Source organism: Maniola jurtina, chromosome 18 (genome assembly GCF_905333055.1).
Source record: "Maniola jurtina chromosome 18, ilManJurt1.1, whole genome shotgun sequence".
NCBI lineage: Eukaryota > Metazoa > Arthropoda > Insecta > Lepidoptera > Nymphalidae > Maniola > Maniola jurtina.
In genome coordinates this window covers 12,512,914-12,534,891 of record NC_060046.1, presented here as the reverse complement: position 1 = coordinate 12,534,891, position 21,978 = coordinate 12,512,914, and the positions used below count along the sequence as shown (strand labels likewise).

Genomic DNA, 21,978 nt, shown 5'->3' with positions numbered 1-21,978 from the left:
CCATGCTTACAAACTATTCGAACAAGCAAAAAATAACATTTTTTTCAATTCCAATATGAATTCCCACCACGAACAAGTTTTATTTAATTGAATACATAAATCGATTGTCACTACAGTCGAACGATTTGACCTACCGCAAAATGAATATTAAATATTTATATAACTGAAACACTTAACCTCATATTTATTTAGTGTCGGTTTCAATCGAGTTCTGCGAAGCCGTCAATTTGTCTGCACTTGTGAAGTGTGCAAAAATCTACACTTACAACACTTTACGTCGGAAATTTTATGGACGTGAAATCAGCAATGGATGCAAGTCACAGACGATTTGCCTATTAGTCTTAAATGACCTTTAGATATTTAGGTAAAAGTAAAACTTAATGATCAGATAGGTCATACTTTAGACCGTCACTTACAAGTTACAACACTGTATGGCGTTCGTTGTAATTTAGTGTTAGTTTCAATCGAGTTTCTGCGAAGCCATCAATTTGTCTGTACTTGTGAGTGTGCAAAAATCTACACTTACATCACTTTACGTCGGAAATTTTATGGATGTAAAATCGGTGGATGCAAGTCTAAATCAGCAATGGATGCAAGTCACAGACGATTTGCCTATTAGTCTTAAATAACCTTTAGATATTTAGGTAAAAGTAAAACTTAATGATCAGATAATGTGACTTTAAACTGATATTTACAAGTTACAGCACTGGACGGCGTTGTGTTTAAACTGTGTTAGTTTCTCAAAATCGCCTTTAAAGTTTAGTTTAAGGGTGTCTGGCAGTGGGTTGCCAATTACAACGAGTGTCTGGCAATGCATGACGTGATTTCTTATACTATTCCGGAGAAAATATTAAACTTTACATTTAGATGTAAGATTGTTTACACCTTTATTACCTGTTATCTCCCAAAGCCACCATGATCCAAACTTCACACTCGCTGATCGTTCCTCCCTGTGCTGGGGACAATACGCAGAGAAACTTTCAGCTTTTATAAAATAACGAAGCTCGGGCACGCGCTGCCTCTTAGTCCATTTAGAGAATGAAAAATTTATGTTACAAAAGTCAGAATACGCTTATAGTTCGTGAGTTAAATCTGCAAATTTTTATGAGTCACAATATTTATGAGCCAGATGCACTCAAGGTTTCCTCCATGATATTATTATGCAAAGCAAGACAGACTTGAGATAAGACTCAAAAAATGTCTTGAGGAAAATTCTATTTTGACGTGACAACGTCTTATAATTCGATAGAGCCGGCTGCACGCACGAAAAAACATGACTCATGCGGCGTTACCTCGCTCTGAGGCGTTCCATGTAAGGCTTGAAGTGCAAGCGAGAGCGCGGAACGAGCGACAAAGAAGCACAATCGGCCTTTGTTGTCACGTTCAACTATCGTCAGTAAACCGACCTTACAGACAACCAATTTTTATTCATTTAGGGAAATAAAGAAAATAAACTTTTTCTTACAAACTGCCCAAAGAAAGGAGTGTAACGTTTTCAGGGTTAATGTATGTGAATTTCATTAATCCACCATAAATACAAAATGCCAGAACAGATTTGCATGTATGGGGTATCGTTAGAATCCTTATATCATTTCGGTTGATACTAGTTACAATTTTTTTGAAAGTATTCAATACGGTGGCTGTATGAGCTATTTGAAAATGTGAAATTTTTTACTTTTCAATTCGTTCTTAGGCAGGTTTTGGTAGAGCAGTGTTTTTTGTTTTTTTTTTAATTTGGTTGTTGCTATGTTACCCTCGACTGCGATATTCTCACCTGATGGTAAGTAATGGTGCAATCGATGGGCTTAATTTTGACGAAGACGTATCTATAATAAGCACATTACGTGAATCTCGCATATACTTGTAGAAATGAGCAATGATTCAGTCATATTTCTGTTTAGCAAGCCTTCTAGCATGTTGGCTTCTATGCAAGCGCACTCTAGTTTAGACATCATCATTGAATTTTGAATATAATAAAACACAGTTATAAAGGTCGAATATCATAACATTTCAAATTATATGGCGATTATTATGCAGATTTACATGATAGGTTCATTGTTTACCGAGATAGCACACACTGTGGAGGTCATTTATATACAAAAAATTACATCACGGTTTTCGAGGATTTTGTAGCGATTAAGGCAAAAACAATAAATTTATTCTTGTGTGCATTTATCAAATAAATAAAAAATTGTGTAAGCCAACACTTATATTTTTTTATTATTTGCGTAATTAATCGCATGTTTATTCTAAACATGACGTTTTAACTTAGCAATGAAAACGACGGTTTTTTTTAACTAGATTTTACATTTTGACGTTAGCACTTCTTTAGGCGCATAGGGCGATTTTCGGCTGGGTGAAAACTCAAAGGTCGCGTCCGCAGTCGCAGTTTTTTGAAAACTTTTTAAATTACATGTTTTACTAAAAGGTTTTCTTACTGGCATTATGGAACCCAAATAATTATGCAGCTGATATTTTCGCCACTCGCATGGTGAGCTCATGTGTTTAGCCAGACGACAGCGCGAAGGTCGCTGTGAGCTAAATGTTATGTGTGTTGCGTGTTTCTACGTCTTGTGGACATAAAGTTGTGAAAATAAATACGTTTTACACATCTTTACACGTGGTCGAGCGAAAAACAAGCAGTTATTGACAGTGCTTGATTTATTAGCCACCATAAAAAATGTGTTTGCTGCAAAGACTTCAATTTACATTAAACAGTGTGTTTATAGGTTTCCGTACCTCAAAAGGAAAAACGGAACCCTTATAGGATCACTTTGTTGTCTGTCTGTCTGTCAAGAAACCTATAGGTTTTTTCCCGTTGACCTAGAATCATAAAATTTGGCAGGTAGGTTGGTCTTATAGATCAAGTACAGGAATAAATCTGAAAACCGCGAATTTGTGGTAACATCATTTAAAAAAAATTAAAATATGTATCAATTTTCAAAGTAAGATAACTATACCAAGTGGGGTATCATATGAAAGGGCTTTACCTGCACATTCTAAAACAGATTTTTATTACGGAACCCTTAGTGCGCGAGTCTGACTCGCACTTGGCCGGTTTGTTTTTTTATTGGGACAGTATGGAGAAATCCAAAACTATAGGAGAGTCAGAAAGTTCCCTTTTGCTGACTCAATTTTTTCTTTCGTTATAATGAAAATGCTTTCATGAAATTGAGACGATCAGCATTGAAAAAAAATTTGTCAATTTTGTTTATTGTTATGGACAACTCACGCTTGACCAAAAACTGACTTAGTATGCCAAAATTATTTTCACACAAAAAGACTTCATGTATACCTGTATCTCCTATGGTTTTGGATTTCCCCATACTGTCTCCATAATATATGTACCTAATACAAAAATATTTCCCATATAATCTCAGAATTTTCGCGAAAAAATAACAATTATTTTATCTCGTAACTTATGCAACGTAAGCAGTATTTCTAGAAGGCTTAAAATCCCAGTATGGATAATTCGCTCTCATTTTTCTTTCTTAAACCGTGATTAAGAGAAAAATCTAGATAAAGTCAGGTTTTAGGTCAAGCCGACACAGAAACGGGTTTAGCCTAATTAAGTGGGCATAAGCGCGACTCTCATTAAGCCAACTTTACATAAAATTGCACTTTGACGAACATACGAATGCCATACCTACCTATTTACCCAGGGTGTGTTTTATCTCGACTACTAGGTACATAAAAACAGCCTATAATTTTTGCGATTTTCTAATTTTTAGCCACGTATGCTGTAGGTATTTTTAGGGTTCTGTACTTCAAAAGGAAAAACGGAACCCTCATAGGATCACTTTGTTGTCTGTCTGTCTGTCTGTGGTCTTATAGCACAAATACAGGAATAAATCTGAAAACCACGTGTATAGTGATGTGTTGCACTGCACTTGAATTTGACTTTGAATTGGACTGTACACTTTTAGCTGGTTTTTAAAAATGTTTAATATAATCAAATGTTTAATAAAGAAACACTGGTATGATCATGTAGCCGGTAGCACCGCGAATGAATTGTGCCGCGCGCCGGCGCCGCACCGCGAGGCCCCCCGCTCCCGCAGGCCGCCGCCGCGCACGCCTTGTTTAGTGCTATAGTACTAGACATCCTGCCCGCGCGAGTTGGAAATTGGAAGGGGGCAAATGTTGTTAAAGGCCCGCGTGATGACTCCCTTCTTGGTCTTGATCTCTGCCACGCGAGCCACTCCGTCCTGTCCTGGGTGCACCTTCTCCACTCTTCCAAGCAGCCATAAAAGTGGTGGCTGCGCTCTGTCTTTCACGAGCACCAGGCTACCTAGCTGGAGACTTGTGGATGAGCCCCTCTGCCATTTCATGCGCTGTTGGAGCAGAGAGACGTATTCAGCCGAGAATCTCCGCCAGAAGTGCTGCTTGAGCGCCTCGATGCGTTGGTAGCGATCCATGGCGGCGATGTTTGTGTCGCTGACCATTGGGCGAGGAACCGACAAGAGTGAGCGTCCTATGAGGAAATGAGCGGGAGTAAGGCAAGTAAGGTCGGAAGGATCGGAAGAAAGAGGTGTGAGTGGTCTGGAATTTAGGATAGCTTCAATCTGAACCAGACACGTGGTCATCTCTTCGTACGTTAAATGTGTTAAATTTAAGATGCGTTTAAGGTGAAATTTGACTGATTTGACAGCAGACTCCCATAAACCCCCGAAGTGAGGTGTGTACTGCGGAATACGGCGGAATTCAATATCCCTATTGCTAAGATCTGACTTGATGTCGTCTGAGTATTTTGAGAAAAAAGATGCGATTTCATTACTGGCTCCAATAAAGGTCGTCGAGTTATCGGACGTTACAGACATTGGCTTACCGCGACGTGATATAAATTTTAGAAATGCTGATATGAAGGCCTCCTTTGTTAAATCCGTGACGAGCTCCAGGTGCAAAGCTTTAACTGCGAAGCAGACAAATATGCAAATGTAAGACTTTTCCAGTTTCGCACCCCTGCCCTTACGGCTTGCTATCATTATTGGACCAGCGTAGTCAATTCCAGTGTGCAAAAATGGGAATTCTAAACGTGTTCTATCCGCGGGTAAGTCACTCATCATAGGCTGTATTGGTTTCGGTTTAAACCTGCAGCAACGAACACAACGATGCACGACGCGTCTAGCGAGGTTCCTCCCCCCCAGTGGCCAATATTTTTGTCTAATAAAAGACAAAAGGAGTTGAGGTCCCGCATGCATTAATGAAATATGTTCTTTTTGAAAAAGGATTTGTGTGAGATGATGCTTGCCACATAAGAGTATTGGGTGTTTGATGTCGAAAGGATAGTGTGAGTTTTTAAGTCTTCCTCCAACTCTTATGAGCTCATCTGAATGAATGAAAGGTGCTAATGAACTCAACCTATTTTTGTATGGAATAGGCTTTCCGGACTTCAATAAAATATATTCATCTTTGAACATTTGTTGTTGCACGAGTTTTAGTATATAAGTTTCTGAATTTTTTAATTCTGTTGTAGATAATGTTTGTGTTAATTTATTTTTAGGATATTTGCAATTGTGTATAAATCTTTGTACAAAAGCAAAAGATCTAATTAAATGTGTGTAACTTGACGTTTTATTAATTAATTCATGAATTATGTGTGTGACTGTGTCTTTACTTTGTGTCGTTGTGTGTAAAACTATTTCTGTTTTTTCCTGTCTTTGTGTGCTTGTAGAATCTGATTGTGTGTTTGGTATGATCGGAAATTGTATGTCTTTTGTTTTAAGAAAATCTGGACCAGACCACCACAGTGCGCATGAGCCAATACTGTTCGTTGCAATTCCGCGTGAGACTAAATCGGCGGGATTTTCCCCCGATGGAACGTAGCTCCACCTGTGACCAGCTGTGCTGTCTTGAATCTCACCTACTCGAGTCCGAACAAACGTTTTTAATTGATTTGATTGCGTTTTTAGCCATGCTAACACGATTGTGGAATCAGTCCAAAAAAAGGAATCGTGTACCTTAAGGGTGATTGATGACATCACTTTGGCGTGAAGTCTAGACGCCAGGAGCGCACCACAAAGCTCGAGTCTGGGGATTGTGGTAGGCTTCAAAGGCGCCACTTTATTTCTGGAAGCTAGAAGGCGAACTTGTACCGTGCCATTTGCGTCGACCGCTCTCACGAAGATACATGCACCGTAAGCACGTTCCGATGCGTCTGAAAACGTATGAAGTTCCAAACGAATAACGTTATCAAAACTAACCCAACGAGGAATACGAAGTGATTTAAGAGAAATAAGAGAATCTATGAAGTTCAAAAAGGTGTTCTGGGTATCTTTTGACACTTCCTCATCCCAACCGCATTTATCTATCCAAAGGTTTTGCGTTACCTTTTTTGCTTGAACAGTGCAAGGCCCTAGAATCCCAAGCGGATCAAAGATTTGACTAATAAGAGATAGAATTTTACGTTTAGTAATTTTCTTGGCTTTAGGATCTAGGTCAATTGTGAATAATAAATGATCTAAGTTACAATCCCATTGAAGACCAAGAGTTTTGCAGGGTAATGATTCATCTAGATTTAAAGTTTTATTTTTATTGATTTGTTCAAGTGCATTGTCGTTAGTTAATGATTTCAAGACTTCGGAGCTATTTGATTGCCATTTACGCAGCTTGAATTGTGCCGACAGTAAAGTTTTATCTACATTTTTGCACAGGTCAATGACAGATTCTATGGAATCACCACCACTAATAAAATCGTCAACATAAAAGTCCCTCGAAATGGCAATTTTTGCGTTAGGATCTGAACATTGTTCTGCCAACGAAACCAAGCATTTAGTGGCTAGGTACGGTGCAGATGCTGTACCGTAAGTAACCGTGTTCAACGTAAAAGGTCTTATGTGTTCACTCGGATCAAATCGAAATAAAATTTGTTGAAGTGAACGTTGTGTGGGTTCGACTAAAATGGCTCGATACATTTTCTCAATGTCTCCCGAAACAACATATTTGTGCTGACGGAAGCGCAGTAAAATAGAAAGTAAGTCATCCTGGACGACAGGACCGACCATTTGAATGCTGTTAAATGTTTTGCCCTTATTTAATGCTGAGGCATTGAATACGACACGACATTTTGTCGTAGTAGAATTTTCCCGAATAATCGGAAAATGGGGCAAATAATACCGGTTTTGAGAATCAGGTTCAGTAGGTTTTGAAATAACTGTGTCGCTCATGTGACCTAAGTCTCTATACTCAGTCATAAAATCGTAGTATCTCTTTTTTAAAACTGAATCGCGTTGAAATCTACGCTCAAGTGCTAGCAAGCGATTTTTGGCCGAGTGATAATTATCGCCGAGAACCTCGGGTGACTCTTTTAAGGGTATAGTCACAATAAATCGACCATCAGTGTCACGTCGAGTGTTCTCTGCGAAGCTTTTTTCACAGGCTTGCTCTTCTAGCGTTAAGTTATATTTAGAAGAAACCGACTCTAATTCCCAAAATCGTGTTAGCAAGGCATCATCGCGCTGAGTGAAAAAGCAAGACGATTGATGTGCTTTATTTTTATGTGATTGTGTATATGCCTTGATTGTGCCAGAAACCAGCCAACCAAGTTTGGTTTTTTGCAATTTTGGGCATTGCTTACCGAGATCGATGAAATCTGAACATATGACGTCCCAGAAGACATCTGCTCCTACCAATATGTCGATAGGTGAAGAAATATGGAAAGATGGATCAGCTAATCGAATATGAGGCGGTAATTTTAAAGACCTGATATCGATGTTGCATGAAGGTAATGTGTTGGTAATCTGAGGTAATACATGACACTCAAGATTGACCTTGAAATCCCCCGAATATGACTCGAGAGGTAAGGTGCAAGACTCTGCTACGTATGATAACTGGTTGTTAATACCTGTCACAGAGGAGCTTACGCTTCGACGCAGCAAACCCAGCTTCTCACACAGGTGCTGTGTGACATAATGCCCCGTGGAGGCATTGTCTAGAAGAGCGCGAGCAGGATGTAGTTTCCCGTCGGCGCCGACCACATTCACCAATGCTGTGGAAAGCAATGTAAGAGGTTTGTTACTAGTCTGAATATTGGCAGATAAGGCAACTGTGGTGTGCTGTTCAGTATCTTTATGTAAAAGTGTGCTGTGCTTTAAAGAACAGTATTTACAGTGAGTTAAGCGGCACTGACTGTCTTTGTGACCAGGCCGTAAACAATTTTTACACACACTGAAATTCTTCATTTTTTCTAAGCGTTCATCTACGCTTAATTTTCTAAATTCAGAACAGCTAAATAAAAAATGATTTTGTGTACATAAAGGACATGCAGTGGTTTTAAGTGTAATTTTTTCTTTATTTAAACTTGTATTTTTTGATTGTGTAATGTGCTTATTCTGTGTAAATTGTGTATTTTGATTTATTTGTGAAGTTGACTGTCTTTGTGTTTCTTCAAGTTGTATAGTATCTAATAAGTCAGCTCTGCCTATTAGAAAATCTATAAATTGTTTTAATGTAGGAGAAGTAGTTATTGAGTTACGATGTTCCTCCCACTCACGAAAGGTAACACTGTCTAACTTACGACTCATTAAATGAATAACCAAGGTATCCCAGTGATCAGTGGGTTGACCTAGGGTATTTAATGCACATAAATTACGATTAATTGTATCGACTAAATTTCTTAAAGATTTTCCAGACTCTTTTGTCATTGTTGAGAAATTTAGTAACGAATTGACATGTATATTTACAAGCAATCGTTCATTGTCGTACCTACTTGATAGCAATTGCCATGCTACTTCATAATTTTTGGAAGTGAATTCAAGATTTTTTATGACTGTTAAGGCACTGCCTTTAAGAGCTGCTCTCAAATAATGAAATTTATTAATATTCCCTAAATTATTATTAGAGTGAATTAAAGAAAGATACGTATCTCTGAATTCCAACCATTGAGTCATCTTCTCTCCGTCAAAAGAAGGAAGTGAAATTTTTGGAAGACGAACAAAGTCGTGAAAGCCACCGTCTCTGCTTTCGCTCCCTTCACTCGCCTCAGACACTGACATCCGACGCTGGAGGTGCCGTTTGCTTCTATTCATGATTGTACGTGCTTCAGCCACTAACGAAAAATATTTCGTATCGAATTCTTCACGTTCGAGAAGCAGTTGACTAGTATCGTCCGACAATATCTCGAGCTCGGTCTGAAATTTATCGAAATCATTCTGTAGACTATCAATTTTACTCAGCCGACATTCAAGTTCGTTGTATTGAGTTTCGCTCATGTGGTCGCATTTATCTAAACTATTTAAGAAATTTTGAAATATAGTTAGCTTACCTTTAATGCTACCACGAAGTTTTATTAATTCTTTGCTACGTGGGTCACTCATTTTTAACGAATAAAGTCAAGCGAAATAAAGCAAAGAACGTAATTTGAAAAGTTGAAGTTAAAATAATAAGTAGTGTGAAAGAAAAGTGCAAAATAGTTCACGCGTTATAAAGTTATAACACGCGTAATGCCTAAAGTTTTAAATGCAGTCATAAGTAGGTACAAAATGCATTCAAATCGATGCGCGTAAGCCACTAGCAAGCGATAAGGAACCGGTTTTGAACTCGGCGTCGTCGCTCGTCGCCCGCTTCTAAGAGTAAAAATGTTGTACTGTAGGTACCGACATGATGATTTAATTGAATTTTAGCGAAGATACCACAATGTGTGATCCAGAAAGAATGCTAGAAGACGGAAATTAGAAGGAATAAGAAGGATATGGAACAAACTCACTCAGTCATGTCCCTGCCTTTTTGGTTTCCGCGATGCAATGTTCCTTCGGGAAGTCTTCGCTGGTTTGTATGTATGGCGATTCGCGGCGTGGCTTCTTTTCGTTGACGGGTGAAGGACCAAAATGTATAGTGATGTGTTGCACTGCACTTGAATTTGACTTTGAATTGGACTGTACACTTTTAGCTGGTTTTTAAAAATGTTTAATATAATCAAATGTTTAATAAAGAAACACTGGTATGATCATGTAGCCGGTAGCACCGCGAATGAATTGTGCCGCGCGCCGGCGCCGCACCGCGAGGCCCCCCGCTCCCGCAGGCCGCCGCCGCGCACGCCTTGTTTAGTGCTATAGTACTAGACACCACGAATTTGTGGTTATACTTACATCATTTTAAAAAAAATGTTTTTCAATTTTCAAAGTAAGATAACTTTACCAGTGGGGTACCATATAAATGGGCTATACGTGTACATTCTAAAACCGATTTTTATTTATTTTTATGCATAATAGTTTTTGATTTATCGTGGAAAATGTTGGAATAAATATCCGAGTATCGAACCCTCAGTGCGCGAGTCTGACCCGCACTTGGCTAGTTTTTTATCACATGCTTTATTTAATTACTTTAACGCTTTATTTAATTACAACTTATATATTTTTTATTTGATTTATTGAAAGTGCCAGGTCACTAAAGTTTCGATATATGCAGAGAGTTCTATAAAAATCTTTTCCCCATATCGTCAAAGTTTTGGTAGAGTATAGCTTTGTGGAATTTTCGAGAGCACTCATAACATCGACATAATGTGTTTTAAATTATGGTACATACTTATGATCTTTTTTTTTTTTTTTTTTTTTTTTATTTGTACCAGAAAGTTGTAACAATATAAATAAAAGGAAAGAAAAAGTGGACAGGGAAGCACTTATCTCTATAAGAGATCTCTACCAGTGACCCTTGGCAGTGCGAGAGGTTGTAAATGGAGTAGAATAGGTACAGCAAAGATAGACAGTAATCATGAAAAATAAAAAATAAATATAGTAGATATTATGTTATAATATATACTTACAAATATTTATATATTAAAATAGACTTACAAAAACATATATACCTTAATACATAAATATATACTTATAGTCATAAATATATCTTATAATATATACCGATAAATATATGTAAACAATATGTTATGACAGAGAGGAAAGATAGTGCTGTTTCAGACGAAGTTTGAAGGTGCTGATGGAAGGGTTATTTTTAAAAATACTGTCAGGTAGTGAGTTCCAAAGGCGAGTTGCGAGTACCGTAAAAGATTTAGCATAAAATATAGTGTTGTAAGGGGGAACTGCAAGTGAGTTTAACTTGACACACGAACGCACTGGCATCACCCGAGGAGCGGCTTCGTTGAAGCGCTCACGCAAGTAAGAGGGGGAGGATGAATTTAAAATCTTAAAGAGTAGCGTGAGAATATGAGTATTCCGGCGAAGTCGAATAGGGAGCCACTTTAACTTATTTCGAAATTGAGAAACATGGTCGAATTTGCGCAATCCGAAAATAAAACGGATGCACAAATTCTGAAGGCGATCTAGTTTATCAAGCAGCTCCTCGGTTGCATCTAAATAGCAGACATCGGCGTAATCTAGAAGAGGAAGCAGAAGAGATTGTGCGAGTAAGATTTTAGTTTTAAGAGGAAGGAAATTCTGCAAACGTTTCAAGGAGTGAAGGGAGTAGTGCATGCGCTTACTCACTTCATTAATGTGACTTGCCCACGATAAATGGCCGTCCAATATCACGCCAAGATTTTTAGTTCTTTCGGTTAGCGTAATAGTTACCCCATCGTAGGCTATTGCAGGGAGATTTTTTAAATCAGCACGAATTCGAAATTGTCTACTACCTATTACAATAGCCTGCGATTTTTTTGGGTTTACCAAAAGACCGTGTGCGTCAGCCCAATTCTTTATTTGTGCAAGATCCAAGTTAATTTCATCCACTGTAGCGGCCAGGTCAGTGACAGCAGCATGCCTATAAATTTGCAAATCATCTGCGTAGAGGTGGTAGTGGGATGAAACTGTTTTAGTGATTTCGTTTATAAAAACAGAGAATAACAGAGGAGACAAAACGCCACCCTGAGGTACACCAGCAGAGATATCAGCCCAATCAGAGTAAACTCCGTCAGCATAGATTCTCTGACGGCGACCAAGAAGGTAGGATCTAAACCATTCAACTACGGATGGTGATAAATTAAGCGAGCAGAGAATGTTGAGTAGTACATCAAAATCCACTGAATTGAACTTTTAAAAATATTTAAAACTTGGAACCACTACTTAACCGTTAAAATACTAGATTTTATAAAAATCAGTTCAAATGACTTCCACACTACCTACTTGTACTCGTATGTTTAAAAGTGCTCACTTTATTTTCTAGGTCACCTTACCTACTACAATTTTACCGACCTATATATTTTTTTTTAACGTTTTCTTTTTATAAACGTACCCCTATATATCTAGCTTAATGGTGCAGTATATTATTATAATGTAGTACCTATTAGGTTACAGGCACAAAAGTCTGTAAAAATCTATTGTAAATTACTCCTAATTGCGAAAGTTTTCTCTCAATCGGATACGCCAACAAACACTTAAGCCTAACGTCCATTAGGTAGCCGAATCATAAGTTATTTACCTCTTTCAGTTTACTATGAAATAGCACCCATTTACAAAAAACTCGACGCCGAGTCAAGAGAATCGAAATTCTAGTATTATCCAATTCAGCGACCTTGGAGGCAGTGAATGATAAAACATAGAAACATTTCTTACTTTATTACGGCGTAATGAAAACTTTATCGTGGTTAGTGGTGCATATGATATTCTCTACCGCACGCGTCTCCAGTTCTATTGCAATCCGTAACTGTTTGTCACTTTGAGTCGGTCAATAACAGCAACAAAACGGTAAAAAAAAATACTTTAATTTATTACCGAAGTTATGTGTTCAACAGACGTGTATTTGTAGCTATTTTCGAGTGACAATTATAATATATCATATGCTCTGGTGGACGTTAAGCTTTATACAGTGAGACTTACAGTTTTATAACTTTCAAGTTTTCTCGCTTGTTTTTGGGCTAAACGGCTTATAAGTTTTCGTGAAATCCTGAACCTCCATTTTCAGTGAGCGGGAAGTTTCGGGGAATCCAAATTTCCCCGAAGCCTTAGCAACGTCTAATTGGATCCGGCTAAGTCGGATTACCCGCAGTGGATTGTGTACACATTAATTGGAAATTATCCAGTTATCGTGTTTTATAAAATAAAACAACCGAAATTACATGTTACATCATAATAATATTACGGAAAGGAAAACGATACACAGAACCGTTGTCTGTTTTGTTCCTAGAAAATAAGAAATTGTACGTGTGTGGCTTGAGATGAAACGTAAAATCAAAATAAATACTTTGATTTAACTTATGTTACAAATATAAGTATAAAACAAATACAAATATAGTTCAGATGTTAGAAACTTTTAATGTTAGAAATTGTATTCCGGGATAAAAGTAGCCTATGTGTTATTCCAGGATCTATTCCAGGATCTATTATTAATCTATCTCCATTCTAAATTTCAGCCAAATCCATGCACTAGTTTATGCGTGAAATAGTAATAAACATTCATACATACATACAAATTTTCGCATTTATAATATTAGTAAGATTAACCAAAAGTCTTTGTATATATCAGTGATAGTGATCTCTAATCCTGGTCACTCAGTACGCTCGCGTCGCGTGTGAGTCACCCATCCAAACACCGGAAGCGAGTGATGCGCGTTTCCTTGTGCGCAGCGAGGGGCAATAGGTCACTCGACTTGCACTTACCTAGGGCTTCCACCTTAACGAAAGTGAGATCAATACATTTTGTACAGACGCGGACCGATAAGGTCCCTTTCAACTTATATCAGCCTGTTCTATATAAACTTAATAGGTACCTACTTTACTAATTTTTTTTTTCTTCCGACCCCATTTACAGATAACTTGAGTAACTTGAGTGGTTGAATTATGCAAACCATGACTGCATCTTTGAGATTTTAAACTTTTTTTTAAGAATGGTGATTCAAAAAAACGAATAAGTCAATTTATGTCGATAATTTTATGATATTTTTGTCTAGCCTATTCCCATTTAGCTAGAAAATGCAAAACATCAATTTTTGTAAACTTTGACTATGAATATATTACATATTATAGGTATTTTTTGCAAATATGGATTCGATAAGGAATTTTCACAATTGATATTTTTCACAATATTGATTTCCAAAATTCGTACCAATTTCTACCTCTACGCGATTATTGTAACCTTGAATGTCTATTTTGACCAGACTATAATATAAAATTTATATCCCATAGTAAGAAATCAGCTTTAACGCAAGTGACAATACTTATAATATGTTAAAACCACTAGGCTATCACTGGTTTTATAATTAAGCCTTTCCCTTCGATGGTAAATACGACAGTTAAATATTTGAAATCAGTCGACCCTATTCAAAGTACATTTTCGGTCTGCTGCCGTTACGTTGCGTGCCTAGACTCCATTCCGAAGGTAACTGTCTAAAACTGCATGAGAGAATCAATTTACATTCAGAGCTACAAATCACTTCTATACATTGACAAGATAAGACTAAACGATAAGCTGTGATAGCCTAGTGGTTAGGATGTCCGCCTCCTAATCGGAGGTCGGGGGTTCGCATTCATCTCTAACTTTTCCGAGGTGTGTTCTAAGTAATTAAATATCACTTGCTATTACGGTGAAGGAAAACATCGTGAGGAAACCTGCATGCCTAAGAGTTCTACATAATATTCTGAAAGGTGTATGAAGTCTATAGCCAAAACCCTTCTCTTTCTGAGAAGAGACTCGTGCTCTATAGTGGGCCAAGATGCCAAGTGCGAATCGGACTCGTACACGACGGGTTCCGTACCATCATACAAGATATAACACTATGTAGGCATATTTTTAACCCTCGACCCAAAAAGAGGGGTGTTATAAGTTTGACGTGTGTACTGTGTTTCTGTGTATGTGTCTGTGGCATCGTAGCTCCTAAACTAATGACCCGATTTTAATTTAGTTTGTTTTTGTTTGAAAGGTGGCTTGACCGAGAGCGTTCTTAGCTATAATTCCAGAAAATCGCTTCAGTCGTTTGAAAGTTGTCAGCTTTCTTCTAGTTACCGTAACCTTCACTTGTCGGGGGTGTTATAAATTTTTAATTTACACTTGTAATTATTTTAATCTTGCATGTCGGCCATTTTTAAATTTTTCTATTAATTATGTTGTTATAACGGCAATAGAAATTACACACTGTAACACTACAACGTGGGACAGCGCTGACTTACAACTGGCGCGCAACGTGGAACCGCTGTCTTGTACAACTGGCGCCCAACGTTTGCCAGCTGTCTTACAACTGGCGCCCAACGTGGGGCAGCGCTGACTTACAACTGGCGCGCAACGTGGAACCGCTGTTTACAAACTGGCGGACACTTCGGGCAAGTCAAACACCACCCAAGGTCCAAGGTTCTACGTGACGAGATCGGGACGAACATCAACGTTTTACTTGAAGACCAAACCGTCTATTATCAAAACAGACAGAAGTAACTATGCGTTAGGAGCTGCTTTGATCCAGGGGGAGGGGGAAAATGAACACCCTGGTTCAACCTTTACGAAGGAGGGGATGGCCCCGGAAACACAACTAAGAAGCAAATTTATTGATCCAGTTTCCTCGTCGGGACGCCTTCGGAAGCTGAGGGGGAGACTGTAACACTACAACGTGGGGCAGCGCTGACTTACAACTGGCGCGCAACGTGGAACCGCTGTCTTACAACTGGCGCCCAACGTTTGCCAGCTGTCTTACAACACTAAAAATCTCACATCTCAACTCTGTACTTATTATGGTTTATGAGATACAGACCGCTGATAGACAGACGTAGGTCACACAGTGGAGGCTTGGTAATAGGGTTGCGTTAGGGTAGGGTTGTCGGGTAAAGATAGTTTGCTCGAATAAGGGTAAAAACACAATAGCGATGATTGCAATGATGATAATCACAAGTTCGGTGCTAGGAGAGCAGCCAGCAAAACATCTAGACCTTGACAGCAACATTATGTGCAATCAAGTCATTACAGAGACAAAAACCCGTCTCAGCTATTGGAAGCGCAATCATCGGAACTACCATATAATTAGCTCTGCTCAGTTATTGTAATTAGATGCATAGGACATCTGTGTTACTTGTGTTTTATTCGTAACCTGATAGGAACGGTATTTTTTTCGACATTTTGCATGATAAATTAAAAACCACTTAACATAAAAATAAATAAAAATCTGTTTTAGAATTTACAGGTAAATCCCTTTCATATGATACCCCATTTGATATAGTTAGTCTTACTTTAAATGTTGAAAATACTCATTATTAGTTCATGTAAATATTTTAATTTTTTTGTGATGTAACTAAAAATTCACGGTTTGCGGATTTTTTCCTTTACCTGGCAAATTTTATGATTCTAGGTCAACGGGAAGTACTCTATAGGTTTTTAGACAGACACGATATACGAGTACGGACAGATGGACAGACAGACAGACAGACAACAAAGTGATCCTATTAGGGTTTCGTTTTTCCTTTTGAGTTACAGAACCCTAAAAACTAAATGTTAATTATTTAATAGCGAAATAAACTAATTAATAAAGGAAATCACTTGTGAAAACCGAGTAATTCCTTGTGTTAACAGATTATATTAATAAAATTTTAATAAACGGAAACAGCTTTGTACAAAAAACTAAGTAATTAACAATAATGAAACAAATTGTTCATCATGCGAGTAAACAAGTAATTTATCGTCGTCTCGCGCATATTCGGCCCGTCTCCATTATACGTCTAGCGGACGGGTTGGATCTGACCTTGACCCTTCGACCTTTCTTTATCTTCACACGATCTCGCGAAAATTGTGTAACTTTGTCAGACTTGGACGATTTGTTTGAAACCTTATAAAAGCCGATTACAGACTTAGAAAGGTTTAAAATAGAAGTTATGATTTTAGGAGTCTATAATTTTTAAGGACTCTATTTTAATTTGTTTTTGTATCTATTTGCTAAAATGTAAGTTCATCAGTCTATTTTTGTATTTTTTTTAATCGAGCAAACGAATGAATCACCCGATGTTAAGTGATTACTACCGCCCGCCCATGAACATTTGCAGCACCAGAGGAACTGACGAGGCGTTGCCGGCTTTTCAGAAAACTGGTCCAACCGTGAATAACCCCGTGTTATAATCTAGTGGGAACACCACCGATGGGGGTTGATACCACAGTTTGCATGTGCGTGGAAAAAGGGATCTGGCACAACGGGTGGTCGAAGTGCACCAGGCACTCAGGTGGTGAGGTTGAAATTGGTTGATGGTGGGTTGAGTCTATCAATTTGTTGACCCAATTAATAAATATTATTAGACTATTTCAGGATAGTTAGAATTTGGTGAACATACTAACAATAATAATAAGCCATTTATTTCCAAAATATATACAATGATTTTCTATGCAGGCATATTATTACATTATTTTACTTAAGTTCGTAGTATATTATGTCATTCTTAAACATATTATTATTTAATCGTTCGTGTAGTGGACAGGTCTACCTTCACCCTTCGACCTTTCTTGATCTTTTCACGATTTCGTGAAAATTGTGTTACTTTGTAAGATTAAGGTCAAACTTGGGAGCTATTGTTTGAAACCTTTTAAGACGATTACAGAAGTGTTTAGATATTATGATTTTGGGGGACTATTTTAATAGGAGTGTGTGTCTATTTGTTGAGACGAGAGTTCATCAGTTTGTTCCCTTGTAACATTCCAATTGGTATTAATAAACTGTTGATAAAATATAAGTGTCTTTTATTGAATTTTTTTTTTACTTTTTTATCCAAGAAAGTTGAAATTATGCAGATGTTCCCTTTATAATGTAGACAAAGATTAAGTAAGGGATTGAAGCCGTGGCGGTGGCAAGCAAACGAGCTCTATTGTCTATTAAGAAAAATTGGAATAGTATTAGCTTGCTTTCTATAAACTTGAGAATATAAATTATCGTGGACACGTGGAAAAGCGCGATAAAACAGTAAATCATTTAGTGGATATTTTGGCGTTAATGAATGTGAAATTAACGTGTAATAGAACGGATTCGTGGTGCATTGGAGACGCGCGCAGATCGCAGATTGCGCCGGTATGTGCCGGACTTAATTGGTCCCACATCGTAGACTTTCTTTTGTTATTAGCTCGCTACTGCCATGCAAAGTTAGGTCGCATATTGAAAACGTTGTATAGATTCATAATCCATATCCATACTTAATATTATAAATGCGAAAGTGTGTCTGTCTGTCTGTCTGTCTTTCCTTTTCACGGCCCAGCGGTTTAACCGATTTTGACGAAATTTGGTACAGGGTTATTAGCTTATACCCGGGGGCGGACATAGGCTACTTTTGTCCCGGAAAATCAGTAACAGTTCCCACGGGATCTTTAAAACGACGAAGTCCACGCCGACGAAGTCGCTGGCATCTTCTAGTCATCTATACTAATAAATAAAATTGGAGTGTCTGTCTGTAATTTCGAAATAACTACCTCATATTAAGCTCATATGGTTATTTGAACGATACCATAACTGAATCACACGTTTTTAAAATTTTTGTCTGTCTGTCTGTCTGTCTGTCTGTCTGTCTGTTTGAAAAGGCTAATCTTTGGAACGGCTGAACCGATTTTGACGGGACTTTCACAGGCAAGTAGAGGATTGACCAGGGCGTAAAATAGGCTACTTTTTTAACCGACTTTTAAAAAGGGAGTTGTGTTTTTCTACCTATGTACACCGAAATCTCCGAGATTTCTGAACCGATTTGCGTCATTTCTTTTTTAATCGATAGAGGAACTTTGCGACATTGTTTCATAAAAAATTTGGAGTCCAACTCCTCAATCCTGATGCTGCAGGGGATCTGACCAATCCACGCGGGCGAAGCTGCGGGCATCAGCTAGTCTATAATATAATCTATATAATACTTCTTCTATTTTTGCATTCCAACATCCTGTACGCGTCCACAGCTGGGCATAGGCCTTTCCAAGAGCGCGCCACCAAACACGGTCCTCCGCCTTCCTCATCCACCCGCTCCCCGCCACCTTCATCAGGTTATCGGTCCAGCGGGCTGGAGGTCGTCCCACACTGCGCTTACCCGTACGCGGTCTCCACTCCAGAATACGTCTGCCCCAACAGAGAGGTTCAGCGACAGACACGGCCTTCTCATTGCCACTTCAGCTTGCTAATCCTTTCTTCGTCTTCTATACTTATTAGTATAAAGTTTGTAAGTTTGTTTGTAGGAAGTAATCTCTGGAACTCTCGGAGCAACCGCCGAGTTTCTTGCTGGTACATTGAACATCTCGAACCAGTGGTAGATTCTTTTGAAGATTTAAGGACTTGTAAAAGTTTATATGAATAAAAAACCTTTCTATTTGTATAAAGGGACCTTCTGTGCAAAATATCAGCTTTTTAGGTGCAAGAGTTGTTGATGTGTCAGTGAGTTAGTCAGGATTTTTGTTTTTAGGGTTCCGTAACCGAAGCGTGCCAACTTAAGCATCCACTGTCCGTGTTCGTCAGTCCATCCGTCTGTCTGTCAGAGGGCTGTGTCTATTCTCTTGAACCGTAATAGGTAAAAAGTAGAAATTTTCACAGAATGTGTAAGTATTTCTATTGGGGCTATAATAACAAATAAAAAATAAAGTTTCACTTCTTGTCTCGATTCCGATGGTACGGAACGTGCTTCCGTACCACGGAACTACTTCGTGCACGAGTCTGACTCGCACTAAGCCTATTTTTTATATTTAGAAGATTGGACATTGGTATAAAAGTGGGTAGTATAGGAAATAAGGTCATAATAGTATTTCATTTAAATTGTCCGTCACAAAGACAATTTACCGGCAAATCCAATACCTAACCGGTACAGCTACTAAGCCATATAATACTATGTAACTTCTATGGCCTCTGTTTTCGCTGATAGTTCTATTATTCTATACTTCTCTATACTTCAATAGCTCGATGGCACAAGGACAGACTGGTCTTGTGGGAGGCTTCGGCCGCAGCTAGTTACCGCCCTACCGGCAAAGCTATGCCGCGAATCGATTTAGCGTTAGCGATTTAGCCCATTTCCAAATTAGACTGCATCATCACTTACCACCAGGTGAGATTACAGTCAAGGGCTAACTTGTACCTGAATAAAAAAATAAAAAAGTCGCCGACCTCCTAGCGTAGTGGTTAACACTGTGGTCTTAGAAGTGGAAGATCCAGTGGAGTTTCCGCGACTTTGTTCAGATAGATTAAGGTTTCTTTTAAAATCCCGAGGGAACTCTTTTATTTTCTGGTACAAAAGGTAGCCTATGGTTTCCCTAGAATGCAAGTTAATAAAATTATCTAAACAATATAAATCCTCAATATAAATCCTCTAAGAACTAAGTGATATAAAATAGGTAGCGCAAGTTGCTTGCTATCTTAGCAGACGGACAGACACACTTTTACGTTTATAATATTCATTATTTTAATTATTATTTATTATTTAAGTAATACCTACTTAACGATTTTCTATTTAATGCACACACCACTATGTTTGCCTATATAGACCATGTAATGTGTTTTTTGTTCAATAAAAATGCGCTGGCGCATGCCGCGCGTGATTGTTGAAATTTTAATTATATTAACAAAAACTACGAAAAATGTAACAGCAATTTAATTTTTCGATATAATTAACAATCGAGAAAACTGTATGGCTGACGATGAAGCAAGAATTTCCTTAGCAAATTATAAAATACTAGCTTATGCATTCGACTTCTTTCGCATAGGCAACATTTTAACCTCTTAGGGGTTGAATTTTCTTAGCGGATGTCTTCGTTATAATAGGTTTCAGCATCTACATGCCTTTCAGCCCGATCCGTCCAGTTGAGCTGTGAGCTTCTGTGAGTTGATAAATCAATCAGTCAGTCAGTTAGCTTTTCCTTTTATGTAGGTATATCACAGGTATATAGTTTAAAAAATGTGTAACATTTTCAAATTGTGGAATCAAGAAAATGTTTTGGTAGAGTTTCGTACCTCAAAAGGAAAAACGAAACCTCTATAACCTCACTTTGTTTTCTGTCTCTCTGTGCGTCTGTCGTGTCTGTCAAGAAAACTTATAGGGTACTTCCCGTTGACTTAGAATCATGAAATTTGGTAGGTAGATAGGTCTTATAGCACAAGTAAAGAAAAAAATCCGAAAACCGTTTTGTAGTTACATCACATAAAAAAAGTGTTCATGAACTAATAATAATTAGTATTTTAAATTAAAGTAAGGCAACTATACCAAGTGGGGCATGAAGACCTGGACATTCTAAAACAGACTTTTATTTATTTTTATGTATAGTAAATAGTTTTTGATTTATCGTGCAAAATGTTGGAAAAAATACCCGAGTACGGAACCCTCGATGCGCGAGCCTGACTTGCACTTGGACGGTTTTATTACAGGAACCGAAAAACTAAACAGATCTTTCTATATTACTTAAGAAAGTTAGTTAGGAGTCAATAAATCGTTTAGGCATTGTAAAAACTGGTGAACGGTAGGTATTATATCATTTCGGGCTCGCTAGACAGGAAGCCTATTAGATAGGTATCTACCTAGACGTAGGTAAGAGAAAGTACTATCTGCGGGTCAATGCACTAACTAAGTATTTTTAAACGGCGAAAGTAACTTAGTACCTAGTGTGCTTTGTTTGTTTTGATTGTAACTTAGTGCTATTACGACTAAGTTAGCCTGAATTTAGCTTTTAAAATCCCTGAGTTTTTTCATGTTGATATAAATACGACCATTTCCAGGATACTAGTTTTTTTGCCCAATTTCATCAAAATCGATTCAGATGTAAAGCCGCGATAAACCAGATATCTGACATTTTTGTATTCATAATAGGTACTAAGTATAATTAGTAAGGATGAACAAAAATTGATTTTGTATTTAATCATTTTGTTTTTTTTTTTTTTTTAAAGAATATTAGCCATGTTAAATGACTAATATTCCCCTTTCCTCTCCAACTAAGCGCCAGGCTTGTGCTAGGAGTAGGTACGACAATAGTGCAACGGGCGGGGTTTGAACCGTCGACCTTTCGGTTTTCAGTCCACTCCTTTACCGGTTGAGCTATTGAGGCTCTAAATTTTAAACCCTCTAAGAGCTCTAAGAGGGTAAAATAGATAGATAGATAACTATCTATCTATTTTACCCTCTTAGAGGTTAA

The 21,978-nt window shown here is 37.9% G+C and overlaps 2 protein-coding genes and 1 long non-coding RNA gene across 6 annotated transcripts in view; 1 reads left to right on the top strand and 2 right to left on the bottom strand.

Moving 5' to 3' along the window:
* LOC123874647 (microtubule-associated protein futsch-like) overlaps positions 1-21,978 on the bottom strand; it is a 196,887-nt gene that overhangs the window by 165,307 nt on the left and 9,602 nt on the right. The gene's annotated exons all lie outside the window — the stretch shown is intronic.
* Positions 868-21,954, top strand: LOC123874375. The gene is made up of 3 exons (XR_006797903.1): positions 868-1,025; positions 17,704-17,710; positions 21,943-21,954. It is a non-coding gene; the product is annotated as an uncharacterized LOC123874375 (long non-coding RNA).
* On the bottom strand, positions 4,201-10,031 carry LOC123874364. 4 transcript variants are annotated; one of them, XM_045919660.1, is made up of 4 exons: positions 7,841-10,031; positions 5,958-6,154; positions 4,826-4,909; positions 4,228-4,331 (listed from the first exon to the last, which is right to left on the bottom strand). In XM_045919660.1, exons 1-3 carry the CDS (start codon positions 9,309-9,311, stop codon positions 4,874-4,876), a joined length of 1,704 nt encoding a protein of 567 aa, XP_045775616.1. In that variant the 5' UTR covers positions 9,312-10,031; the 3' UTR covers positions 4,228-4,331; positions 4,826-4,873. The 4 variants fall into 4 exon arrangements, with proteins under 4 accessions (XP_045775617.1, XP_045775616.1, XP_045775615.1 ...); XM_045919659.1 differs by having other exon boundaries at positions 4,826-6,154; XM_045919661.1 differs by lacking the exons at positions 4,826-4,909; positions 5,958-6,154 and having other exon boundaries at positions 4,201-4,331.

What these genes read in the sequence shown, in the direction of transcription:
- LOC123874364 (XM_045919659.1), bottom strand. Translation starts at nt 9,311, where the DNA reads ATGAGTGACCCACGTAGCAAAGAATTAATAAAACTTCGTGGTAGCATT. An exon ending in CGTAAGCTCCTCTGTGACAG is followed by an intron (nt 6,155 to 7,840) that starts GTATTAACAACC and finishes ATACGTTTTCAG; the next exon opens with ACGCATCGGAACGTGCTTAC. An exon ending in AAAATTTATATCACGTCGCG is followed by an intron (nt 4,332 to 4,825) that starts GTAAGCCAATGT and finishes CTGCTCCAACAG; the next exon opens with CGCATGAAATGGCAGAGGGG.